This window comes from Bos grunniens, chromosome 24 (assembly GCF_055505025.1).
Source record: "Bos grunniens cultivar Pamir isolate PY7600 chromosome 24, Bosgru_T2T1.0, whole genome shotgun sequence".
Classification (NCBI taxonomy): Eukaryota; Metazoa; Chordata; class Mammalia; order Artiodactyla; family Bovidae; genus Bos; species Bos grunniens.
This window is the reverse complement of record NC_141188.1, coordinates 24559614-24573214: the sequence shown is the minus strand read 5'-3', so window position 1 is coordinate 24573214 and position 13601 is coordinate 24559614. Positions and strand designations below refer to the sequence as shown.

The following is a 13601-nucleotide window of genomic DNA, read 5'->3' as shown; positions in this document are numbered from 1 at the left end:
ATATGCTCGACATCATTAGTAATTAGGGAAATTTAAATTAAAACCTCAATAGGATATTACCTCACATTTACTAGGGCTGTTATAATCAATAATAAGCATTGGTGAGAATAAGGAGAAATTAGAACCCCCCTGTATTGCTGATAGGATTGCAAAATGATGCCACTGCTTTAGAAAATTTGGAAGCAACTTGGAAAATTAAACATAGACTTATCAGATGACTCAGCAAGTCTACATCCTTTTATAAATTCAAGACAAATGAAACCATCAGATCAGATCAGATCAGTCGCTCAGTCATGTCCGACTTTTTGCAACCCCATGAATCGCAGCATGCCAGGCCTCCCTGTCCATCACCAACTCCCGGAGTTCACCCAGACTCACATCCATCGAGTCAGTGATGCCATCCAGCCATCTCATCCTCTGTCGTCCCCTTCTCCTCCTGCCCTCAATCCCTCCCAGCATCAGAGTCTTTTCCAATGAGTCAACTCTTTGCATGAGGTGGCCAAAGTACTGGAGTTTCAGCTTTCTGGAGTTTCAGCTTTAGCATCATTCCTTCCAAAGAAATCCCAGGGCTGATCTACTTCAGAATGGACTGGTTGGATCTCCTTGCAGTCCAAGGGACCCTCAAGAGTCTTCTCCAACACCACAGTTCAAAAGCATCAATTCTTCAGCGCTCAGCCTTCTTCACAGTCCAACTCTCACATCCATACATGACCACAGGAAAAACCATAGCCTTGACTAGACGATCCTTTGTTGGCAAAGTAATGTCTCTGCTTTTGAATATGCTATCTAGGTTGGTCATAACTTTCCTTCCAAGGAGTAAGCGTCTTTTACTTTCATGGCTGCAGTCACCATCTGCAGTGATTTTGGAGCCCAGAAAAATAAAGTCTGACACTGTTTCCACTGTTTCCCCATCTATTTCCCATGAAGTGATGGGACCGGATGCCATGATCTTCGTTTTCTGAATGTTGAGCTTTAAGCCAACTTTTTCACTCTCCACTTTCACTTTCATCAAGAGGCTTCTGAGTTCCTCTTCACTTTCTGCCATAAGGGTAGTGACATCTGCATATCTGAGGTTATTGATATTTCTCCCAGCAATCTTGATTCCAGCTTGTGTTTCTTCTAGTCCAGCGTTTCTCATGATGTACTCTGCACATAAGTTAAATAAACAGGATGACAATATACAGCCTTCATTCACATAAAATACATTGTACATAGTATAGAAATATATTTATAATAGCCAAAAAATATGAAACAATTCAAATGTCCCTGAACTGATAAATATAAATAAAGTGCATTTATACAAGAAAGGCATACAGAGAAATAGGAAGAGATGAAATGTTGATTCATGGTATGACATGGATGAACCTGGAAAATACAGAGATAAGTAACAGAAGCCATTCACCAAAAAATCACATATTACATGATTTCTTTCATACAAATGGGCTTCCCTGGGTGGCTCAAATGATAAAGAATCTGCCTGTAATACAGGAGACCTGGGTTTGATCCCTGAATCAGGAGAATCTCTTGGAGAAAGGAATGGCTCCAAAAAAGGCAAATTTGCATAGATACAGAGTAAATTCTTGGTTGCTTAGAACTCGGGAGAAGAGACTGAGGATTGACTGCTCATAAGTCCAAGTATCTTTTAGAAGACAAAAATGTTCTAAAATTAGTTGACAGTGATATTTTTATATCCTTGTTATTATTGTTCAGTTGCACAGTTGTGTCTGACTCTTTGTAGCACCATCAAGGACTACAGCAGGCCAGACTTCCCTGTCCTTCACCATCTCCCAGAGTTTGCTCAAACTCACACCCACTGAGTCGGTGATGCCATCCAATGATTTCATCCTCTGTTGTCCCCTTCTCTGCTTACCCTCAGTCTTTCCCAGCATCAAGGTCTTTTCCAGTCAGTCAGCTCTCTGCATCAGGTGGTCAAAGTATTTGAGTTTCAGCTTCAGCATCTGTCCTTCAATGAATATTTAGAGTTGATATCCTTTAGGATTGACTGGTTTGATCTCCTTGCTGTCCAAGGGACTCTCAAGAGTCTTCTCTAGCATCATAGTTGAAGGCATCAATTCTTTGACACTCAGCCTTTTTGATTGTCCAGCTCTCACATCCGTACATGACTACTGGAAAAACCATAGTTTGACTATACAGACCTTTGTAGGCAGTGATGTCTCTGTTTTTTGAATATGATGTCTAGGTTTGTCATTGTTTTTCTTCCAAGGAGCAAGCATCTTTTAATTTCATGGCTGCAGTTACCATCCACAATGATTTTTAAGCCCAAGAAAATAAAATCTGCCACTGTTTCTACTGTTTCCCCATCTATTTGCCATGAAGTGGTGGGACTGGATGCCATAATCTTGGTTTTCTGAATGCTGAGTTTTGAGCCAGATTTTTCACTCTCTTTTTTCACCTTCAAAAGGTTCTTTAGTTCCTCTTCGTTTTCTGCTATAATGGTGGTGTCATCTGCATATCTGAAGTTATTGGTATTTCTCCCAGCAATCTTGATTCCAGCTTGTGATTCATCCAGCCCAGGGCATTTCTCTGCATGTAAGTTAAATAAACAGGGTGACAGTATACAGCCTTGACATGCTCCTTTCCCAATTTTGAACCAGTCCATTGTTCCAAGTCAGTTCTAACTGTTGCTTCTTGATCAGCATACAGGTTTCACAGGAGGCAGGTAAGGTGCCTATGAATCATTTATAACCCTATGAAAAGGCTAAGAAATTGAATTGTACACTTTAAATGAATGGATTATACAGTATGTGAATTATATCTCAATAAAGCTATTAAAAGATGTGGTCTCCAACAGTTTTAGATTTTGAGTTTAAAGATGTAAAAAAATATAGGAAGAGGATCTTGTATAATACAAATTGAAACAGTCCACAAATACCTGAATGTCCAATGCAAACAGCTCAGTCACCAAGGCTTATAGCAGTGTATTGCTAAGTGTTTAACAGCTGTCTCATAAAAATATATAATACATATAGTTATTTTAAGTTTTAATGATATAAAAGATGTACAGCATGTGATTTATAAACAGTAATAAAATATACAATATTTTCCACTGAAAATTCCATGAGACAATAAGTTTTCATCAGCTAGTACAACCGAGCTCCAGGATTTCATTATTTTATGTCATTCAGGATAAGTGAATGACATAGTTAATGATTTAAGTGAATATTTTATAGTATTGTTCCTATGGTCAACCACTGACCAAGAAGCCTCTGAAAACACAACCTTAAAAAATTAGCTGACCTAACATGTCACTTGAGGGTGCTATAAAAATAGACTAGTTTTGAAAAACCTGAAACTCCAGTACTTTGGCCACCTCATGCGAAGAGCTGACTCATTGGAAAAGACTCTGATGCTGGGAGGGATTGGGGGCAGGAGGAGAAGGGGACGACAGAGGATGAGATGGCTGGATGGCATCACTGACTCGATGGACGTGAGTCTGGGTGAACTCCAGGAGTTTGTGATGGACAGGGAGGCCTGGTGTGCTGCGATTCATGGGGTCGCAAAGAGTCGGACACGACTGAGCAACTGAACTGAACTGAATAGCAAAACTAACCAGTTTTCTAAACCGAGTCTGTGATGGAAAATATGTGTTTTTAAAAAAGATTAGTTTTTAATGTCCTTATTGTATTATATTAATATTAAAACTACACTGAGGGGAAACAATGGTTAAGCTCAAAAATGAGCCACCCTCACTTAACTGTCGCTAGCTTACTGATTGCCAAATGGTGAGATGATACACATATACATAAAAATTTAAAGCAATCACATGAAATTAATAAATGAAAGGCATGAAGCTTAGAGATGCCAAGATTATTATGATGAAATCAAAATGTGATTCCTATTAAAAGACTATCACACAGTTCTACATATCTCCTCTTGGCATTACAGGGTCTATAATAAAGATACTATTCCTGGATTACAAATTCAACTCCTGAAATTCCTCATTTCCAACTACATTACAGGGCCAGAGAAGAAAAAAACTGATATAAAAGAACCACTGTGGGCTAGATTTCCCTCCTTCAATCCTTCCTGACTTCCATTCTCCACAGGAGACTGTATCGGCTTGGGAGGTAATATGGCAAGAAATACATACAATTGATACTAGTGTATCACTGAAACATACTATTCATATAAAAACAGGAGCATTTATCAGAGTTTTCCACTCAATTAAAAATAATTTAAAGTCCAATTTTTGATACAAATATAACAACTGAAATAGCTTTCTTTTAAATCATAACCGAGAATTCAAACTAAGATCAATAAAGTACATTTACCGTCTAGGAATCAATAAATTAAAATAATCACCTTTCATCCTTCAGTTCAACTGCTATAAAACAGGTATTCTAACTGGTAAAATCATTTTTATAAACTAATTAATGTGATAGGTAGCAACTTTAGTGAAATATCTAGAAATAAAAGCAGTATAAAGGGCTGCCAATCCATAAACAAAAAATAAAACATAATAAAGACAGTGAAATAAATACAAAATCTGCAACTCTCAATTTTTATGAGGAGAAGGAAATGGCAACCCACTCCAGTGCTCTTGCCTGTAAAATCCCATAGACAGAGGAGCCTGGCAGGCTACAGTCCATGGGGTTGCAAAGAGTCAGACACGACTGAGCAACTTCACTTTAAACTCAAGAATTCACAGAGAACATCTATAAATCATCTAATCTAATTTTTACCATAGATTTTTACCATACCTTTGAGGCTTTACCTAAACTGAGAGTTACCCTCATTCCTATCTTGTTTTGTTGATTCCATAAGCTCACTTTCTACTGGCAGGTTACTGGTCCCAGGGTTTATAGAGTGATGAGGGATGAAGTAAGAGGAACGTTTGGTATGTAAAGACTGAGTGAAAGTCACTCAGTCATGCTTGACTCTTTGTGACCCTATGGACTGTACATTCCACGGAATTCTCCAGACCAGTATGCTGGAGTGGATAGCCTATCCCTTCTCCAGTGGATCTTACCAACCCAGGAACTGAACCAGGGTCTCCTGCATGGCAGGTAGATTCTTTTTTTTTTTCTAATTAATTTATTTTTCAATCGAAGGATAATTGCTTTACAAAATTTTGTTGTTTTCTGTCAAACCTAAACATGAATCAGCCATAGGTATGCATATATCCCCTCCCTCTTGAACCTCTCTCCCATCTCCATCCCCATCTCACTCCTCTAGGTTGATACAGAGCCCCTGTTTGAGTTTCCTAAGACATATAGCTGCAGGCAGATTCTTTATCAACTGAGCTATTAGGAAAGCCAAAAGTTTTATTTGTTTGCCTGTGCTGGGTCTTAGTTGTCATGTGGGATCTAGTTCCCTGACCAGGAATCAAACCAGGGCCCTCTGCATTGGGAGCACAGAGTCTTAACCACTGCACCACCAGGGAAGTCCTGTAAAGGCTGAAAGGTATCCCAAACATGGCTTATTGCAACCACATAAGGACGGTGGAATATAGCTCTGCAGAAGAGATGCAATCAGAAAGCCCAGGAGTGGGGCAGTGCAAAGAGATAAAGGTAAGCCTATTTGCAAGGCTTAGGAATTTACCTCTACCATATGCAAGATCAGGTGGTCTGGTATTCCCATCTCTTTCAGAATTTTCCACAGTTTATTGTGATCCACACAGGTCAGGAAGCAACAGTTAGAACTGGAAATGGAACAACAGACTGGTTTCAAATAGGAAAAGGAGTTCGTCAAGGCTGTATATTGTCACCCTGTTTATTTAACTTCTATGCAGAGTACATCATGAGAAACACTGGACTGGAAGAAACACAAGCTGGAATCAAGATTGCCAGGAGAAATATCAATAACCTCAGATATGCAGATGACACCACCCTTATGGCAGAAAGTGAAGAGGAACTCAAAAGCCTCTTGATGAAAGTGAAAGTGGAGAGTGAAAAAGTTGGCTTAAAGCTCAACATTCAGAAAACGAAGATCATGGCATCCGGTCCCATCACTTCATGACAAATAGATGGGGAAATAGTGGAAACAGTGTCAGACTATTTTTCTGGGCTCCAAAATCACTGCAGATGGTGACTGCAGCCATGAAAGTAAAAGACGCTTACTCCCTGGAAGGAAAGTTATGACCAACCTAGATAGCATATTGAAAAGCAGAGACATTACTTTGCCAACAAAGGTCTGTCTAGTCAAGGCTATGGTTTTTCCAGTGGTCATGTATGGATGTGAGAGTTGGACTGTGAAGAAGGCTGAGCGCCGAAGAATTGATGCTTTTGAACTGTGGTGTTGGAGAAGACTCTTGAGAATCCCTTGGACTGCAAGGAGATCCAACCAGTCTATTCTGAAGGAGATCAGCCTTGGGATTTCTTTGGAAGGAATGATGCTAAAGCTGAAACTCCAGTACTTTGGCCACCTCATGCGAAGAGTTGACTCATTGGAAAAGACTCTGATTCTGGGAGGGATTGTGGGCAAGAGGAGAAGGGGACAACAGAGGATGAGAAGGCTGGATGGCATCACTGACTCGATGGACATGAGTCTGAGTGAACTCCGGGAGTTGGTGATGGACAGGGAGGCCTGGCATGCTGCAATTCATGGGGTCGCAAACAGTCGGACATGACTGAGCGACTGATCTGATCTGATATGCAAGATACTGTGACAGATCTTTAGCTAATTTCTTTTAACGACTTATAAGATGTATTTCCTTTCCTGAAAGAGTGTGTGATCTACAACTAGAAGTTTTAAGGAAGTATGCCAAAAGAGACTATAATTTGTAAAGTACAATAAAGCCAATATGTTCCCAAGGCTGGCTTCCAACCTTGGCTATACACTGGGATCTCCTAGTGAACTTTATGGAGAAGGCAATGGCACCCCACTCCAGTACTCCTGCCTGGAAACTCCCATGGACGGAGGAGCCTGACAGGCTGCAGTCTATGGTGTCGCGAAGAGTCGGACATAACTGAGCTTTCACTTTCATGCATTGGAGAAGGAAATGGCAACCCACTCCAGCGTTCTTGCCTGGAGAATCCCAGGGACAGAGGAGACTGGTAGGCTGCCATCTACGGGGTCGCACAGAGTTGGACAGGACTGAAGCGACTGAGCAGCAACAGCAGCAGCAGCAGTGAACTTTAAGAAATAGCCTAATACCTAGGTTTCTGCCACAGTAAATGTAACTAGATAGGCATGGGTTTTTAAAATATCTCCCAGTGTAACTGTGATGTACAGCCATTGTTGAGGAATCAGGAGAGGGGTGAGTTATAGGTGAGAATGGAAGAAAATGCTGAGCTCATGAACATCAGACTCCATAGTCATTTACTACTTTACATGCAGTGGGAAACCATTCAAGGATTTTTTAACATGAGAATTCCAAAACAGATTAGTGCCCTAAAACAATTCTTGTAACAGTAAAATGTAAAGTACTAAAATCCAAGTAAACAAAGGAGGCAGTAGCAAGAGGAGAAAGGAAAGCAAAGTTGAGAGAAGATTCCAGAAGGTAAAGTTCAGCCATTGTTGGTGACCGCTTAAAAATAAGGGTGAGTCGAAGAAATGAATGAATGGATTTAAAAGAAGGGCAGAGAAGTGAACGAGACAAAAAAAAAAAAAGGTGGGAGTGGATAAAGAATAGAATGAAAGGGAGAAGCTGGTAGATGAAGCAGAAGCCACAGGGCTGAGGATGGAGGAAATGATCTGCACAAGAGCCACTGTGTCCTAAGCCTGCCCTGCTCAAGTGGACCCCACTAGTGTGGTCCCCACGTGGTCCTTCACCTTGTAGTTACTCCTGGGTCTGACAAGGTTGCTATTTCCAGTTTACATACAGGACACGAGGCACAGGGACTACAAGGGACTTTCTCAGATCACTGGATTGTGCTAGGATACAAAGCCACAGCTCCAGAGAGCAAGCAGTTATCCCCATGAAGAGGAAAAGTGACATGAAAATACCCATTCCCACTCTTTTTGTTTCCATCCTTATTTCAATTATATCTGAACCTGACAGCAATTACAAACAAATAAAGCAAAGAAACATTTGATGTCATAGCTAGTAACGCCTGACTAATCATTCAAAACTGCATAATTATTATAAGATCACCCATCTCCACTCTTATTCAAGCAGAATGTGCTAATTATCAAAGAGGCCATCTGCAGTCCTAAACTCTCTCTCTCTCTTTTTTTTTTTTAAACCTAGGGGAAGATCCTGCCATTTGGATCTCAGGGCTTTGGTTCACTCTGTATATTTAAAAACAAAAAAACAACAAAGAATCTGATAAAATGATTTATAAGAGGCCTTCAATTAAAAAATAACTTTGATTTTTTATGTGCTGATTATTGAAGAAATTATTGAATAAATTCACCCTACTTACATGTGAAATATAGTGAGTTTACAAATGAAATTAAAAACCTGAATTGGTGGCATTTTTTAGCTAACACCTTCTAAAGGGTTTGAGTCACTGTGTTTTAAAAAGGAAAATAACAACATGTGGAATTTTAAGCAAACAATATTTCAGAGAAAAAGCAGTATAAAGGAAATGTATTTTAAAAAGAAAAATACAGTATTTCAACATAAAGTACTTCAACCTAAACAAATATATTTTGTGAAAAGCAAACCTCTACAAAGTTTATTAATTTTGTACCAGCCATTTATTTTCAAAAAATAGACAAAATTTAATTCTACTTCTTTTCAAAATTGATGATTTACCCAAGAACACAGCTTTGAATTCCAAGGTTATGTTTCTTCAATGAGAAGATAATTATAATTATTTATGTGGAATATTCATTATCTCGGCTACACAAACAAAAGTCCAAGTGACTAGGAGGCCAGTCCCTGCCAGCACAAAGAAGTCTGGAAAAACATTGCTTTGCCATATGTTCGGATACTGTCAAAAGGAGCTTTCCTTGTCAGTACTGTGTAATAGGAAGGACTTTTCACCACTTCCCTGACAGACGTTGTCGCTGCCCCTGAAGTACAGATAATTAGTTTTCAATTTTGAGGTTTTAGTTAACCAACTATCATTTAGACTGCATGCGCCTTATTGTTTTTTTTTTATTCCATTGCATTTGTATTTATTAAATAGTCTATGCAGCAACCAACAAAAAGGTAAAAGCTAAAATTCCCTTAACTGATTTAACATAAATTAAGCATTCATCTGGAGATATCTGATCACTTGAGCTGTCTCTTTTAGTCATCACTATGGATCATTCAGTATTTGGCTCTGATGTGAGACGTTCACATGCATCTTCTTGCACTTTCCCTTAACTAACAGTCACAATCATTACCTAAAAGACTGGTAAAATCCCTTCTATACTTTTGAGCTAAGAATTAGAGCAATGCAAATAAAAATGGACTTTTAGAGACACTGATACTCACAGCAAACTTAATGATAAAAAATTTAATAGACCAAAAGATATATAGTGTCCATGGCCAATAACCTATGATGTATGAGTATTTTTGGAAGAAAGTGGTAACAAGAAACAAATCACTTAAAGTCTTTGGAGACAAGAAGGCTATCCTGGGGACTTCCCTGTTGGTCCAGCAGTTAAGACTCTGTGCTCCCAATGCAGGGGATCTGGAATTCAATCCCTGGTCAGGGAACTAAGATCCCATATACCACAAGTAAGCCCTCACAGCTAAGCCCATGTGCTGTAAAAAAGACAGAGCAGCCAAATAAATTATAAATTTAAAAAAAAAGGAAGGCTATCTTTTGAGTCATAATTTCCCCAGGGGTGGGGGTATCATCCAAATTTCTCAGCTTTCCCTGAAAATTCCATAAGACTTCAGTTTAGGAAAACTGAGAGTAGTGAGTTAGGTACATATGGCCACAAAGCAAGGATTTTTGTCCTTATTACAATCCAAGGAATTAAAATCTAGAAAGGAAATTTCTTCTCTTCTAAATTGATCAGAAGAGATGCAACATGGTTTCATTGAAAAGTAAACATGATGATTTAGCTAGTGAGGTGTGTAAAGAAGATCACTGTCAAAACTTTTCTATCACACTTACCCAAAACTTTCTATACGCTGTGCTATGATTTTTACTATCATTATCATATTTTGACTAATGGTATGGACATCCCAGGGACGGTGGAGCCTGGTGGGCTGCTGTCTATCGGGTCGCACGGAGTCAGACACGACTGAAGCGACTTAGCAGCAGCAGCAGCATGGACACCTAGATCAGCAATCTAAAATCCCAAATCATTCTCTTATCCAGTAATCAAATCAGACTGGCTTTCCAATCCACTTCTGCCCCCTTTCCTACTGGGCTCCTGATTTACTAGCTCAGGAAATGACTTTTCGTGTCTAGACCAGGAATTGCAGATAGAGAATGACAACCCACTCCACTGTTCTTGCCTGAAGAATTCCATGAACAGAGGAGCCTGGTGGGCTACAGTTCATGGGGTCGCAAACAGTCGGACATGACTGAGCCACTAACACTTTAAAATTACATTGCCAAATCCATTTTTGATGATGGCTAATCTAGAATGTAAAACCTTGATTTGGATTGATAAGAAAGAGTACTTTTCTAAGTTGGCACTGTCTCCTCTGGACTCAAAAATATATGAGGTGACACATGTACTGACTTAGACTCTGGCTTAGACTATGGAAACAGCATTTTATTTATCATTTTATAATTAATTTCTCTCTGTTCCAACCTGCCCTCAAATGACTAAAATAACTTTCCTTAAAAGTGATCACCATATGAACTTATGATTTATAAATGTCTACAAGACTCTCAAGTCTATATGATAAAATTTTAAACTCCTTAATTTATTATACATACATTTTCTTAATCTAATTCCAATTTACTTACCACAACCCACTTTGTCTCTCACCATTCAACACAGGTTGATCACAAAGATCTTTTCAACTTTCCCTGAAAATTCCGTAAAACTCATGACTCATTAATTCCCCATGAGAACCTAAGCTTTCCTCAGGCAAAGACTGAGCTTGTCTTTTTACTGCTATATCACAAGGACCTAGAATTTTTCCACGTAGAGAATAAATGGACTATAATTTCCAAGTAGAGAATAAATGGACTATAATTTCTGAGTAGATTGATTAATAAATTCAGGATTTAATAAGTGAATATTACCTGTTTTCTCCCTAGAATGATTTTCTTCAACTGGCAAACTCCTGTTCACCCATTAAAATCCATCTCAAATGTCCAGTGCCCATGAAGCTTTCCCTGACTCCTTCCTGCTATGGTACTCACCGATTTCCCTGTGCCTCTACCTCCCTTTGTTCATTCTTCCTTTTAGCATTTAATACGCTATTTGAGCTTTTTAATTTTATGAATAATTTATGTATAGTTAAGATGCTCAGATCTTAAGTATGACGTTCAATTAGTTTAGAAAAAGGCATTGAACAATAAATATTTTAATCATGCTAGAGAATTTTTTCATTATCCTTCTTAGTCAATCCTTTCAAAGCAATGACTAATGATTTCAATCATTAGATGCTAATATTTTGCCCATTCCAAATGTTTATATAAGTGGGATCATACACTATGTTCTTCTGTATTTGATTGTGTCTCATTTCTTTCATTTAGAATAATGATTTAGGGATCTGTTCATGGTGCTATATGCATGAGTAGTTACTACTTTTTATTTGTGAATAATAACCCACTGCATGGCTAATTTACATTTTGTCCATTTTCCAGTTGATAGGCATCCAGATTGATTCCAGCTTGGCACTATTTTGAAAAAAGATGCTACGTTATATTTTAAATGATTTTTTAATTAATTAATTTATTTTACAATATTGTATTGATTTTGCCATACACTGACTTGAATCCTCCATGAGTGTACATGTGTTCACCATACTGAAGCCCCATCCCACCTCCCTCCCCGTACCATCCCTTTGGGTCATCCCAGTGCACCAGCCCCGAGCACCCTGTATAATGCATCAAACCTGGACTGGCGATTTGTTTCACATATGATATTTTACATGTTTCAATGCCATTATCCCATATCATCCCACCCTCTCCCTCTCCCACAGAGTCCAAAAGACTGCTCTATACATCTGTGTCTCTTTTGCTGTCTCACATACAGGGTTATCGTTGTCTTCTAAATTCCATATATATGTGTTAGTATACTGTATTGGTGTTTTTCTTTCTGGCTTACTTCACTCTGTATAATAGACTCCAGTTTCATCCACCTCATTAGAACTGATTCAAAAGTATTCTTTTTAATGGCTGAGTAATATTCCATTGTATATATGCACCACAGCCTTCTTATCCATTCGTCTGCTGATGGGCATCTAGGTTGCTTCCATGTCCTGGCTATTATAAACAGTGCTGCGATGGACATTGGGGTACACGTGTCTCTTTCAATTCTGGTTTCTTCAGTGTGTATTCCCAGCAGTGGGATCGCTGGGTCATATGGCAGTTCTATTTCCAGTTTTTCTGAGGAATCTCCACACTGTTCTCCATAGTGGCTGTACTAGTTTGCATTCCTACCAACAGTGTAAGAGGGTTCCCTTTTCTCCACACCCTCTCCAGCACTAGAAAGACTTTAATCTGCACACTACATCCAGAGAAGAGGCTTGGTGACAATTATTTTGAAATTTTTATATTTCTCAAACTATTATAGTCCATGGCATCTAGTACTTGATCAGTAAAGTTGCAATTAGAGTATAAACTGTATTTCTGTAACCTGGAAAATTTGTAGAATCTCTTTGTTAAATAGCTGGCTCATATTATAGGTATTGGGAAGTGATACCACATTTGCCTCTTTGAGGCAAGCTACCATATTCCACCATATACTTCCTAAGTTTCCCTGGGGAATTCCTTTACATTTCCCTGAGCTTTGGCTTCCTTATCTGAAACATGAAGGTAATTATAGCATACACCTGTTTAGCTTAACTTTAGAATTATTTGAACATCACATGAAATTTAAAAAGCACTCAACCAATGTTAGTTGTTACTTCACTGTAGATAATATATGTGCTACACATATCTGACTAGGCTTTTACAAAAATAGTTTGGGGGATAGTTCAATAAAATACACAGGATAAAGTAAAAGGTATCCAGAAGCACAATATTAAAGGAGAACAAAATCAGAGAACTGACACTACCTGACTTAAAGATTATTGTAAAGCAATAGTGATCAAAACACTGTTATATTAGTGAACGAGTAGACAAACAGTACAGTGGAATAGAATATAACATGTAGAAATAAACCCACATAAATATAGTCAACTGGTCTTTTACAACGTGGCAAAAGTAATACTATGAAGGAAAATAAAAAGTCTTTTCAACTAATGGTTTTGGAATAACTGGACATTTGTATGATTTTAAAAAAGAATCTAGACACAGAACTTATATTCTTTACAAAAATTAACTCAAAATGAACCATACACCTAAGTGTAAAACTCAAAACTATATTCTTGGAAGATAATAAAGGGAAAAAAACTAGATGAGCCTAGGCATGGCAATGACTTTTTGGTACAACACTAAGGGTAACAAATAATTGATAAGGTGGGCTTCACTAAATTAAAAAATGCTGCTTTATGAAAGACACTATCAAGAGATTGAGAAGACAAGACATAGATGGGAAGAAAATATTTGCAAAACATATCTGATAAAAGAGCCAAACATTCAAAGAACTCTTAAAATCCAACAATGAGAAAACCAACAACCTGA

The 13601-nt window shown here is 38.3% G+C and overlaps 1 protein-coding gene across 17 annotated transcripts in view; it reads right to left on the bottom strand.

Annotated features, from left to right (window-relative positions):
• Positions 1-13601, bottom strand: part of NOL4 (nucleolar protein 4) — a 557406-nt gene that overhangs the window by 352637 nt on the left and 191168 nt on the right. Inside the window, exon 1 of one of the 17 annotated variants that reach the window (XM_086372836.1) lies at positions 5563-5659. The exons of the other annotated variants lie outside the window; for them this stretch is intronic. Within the exon in view, the coding sequence (XP_086228962.1) occupies positions 5563-5601 (39 nt within the window). The 5' untranslated portion in view covers positions 5602-5659. Of the gene's footprint in view, positions 1-5562; positions 5660-13601 lie in introns of those variants that run through there. 17 annotated transcript variants of the gene reach the window in all.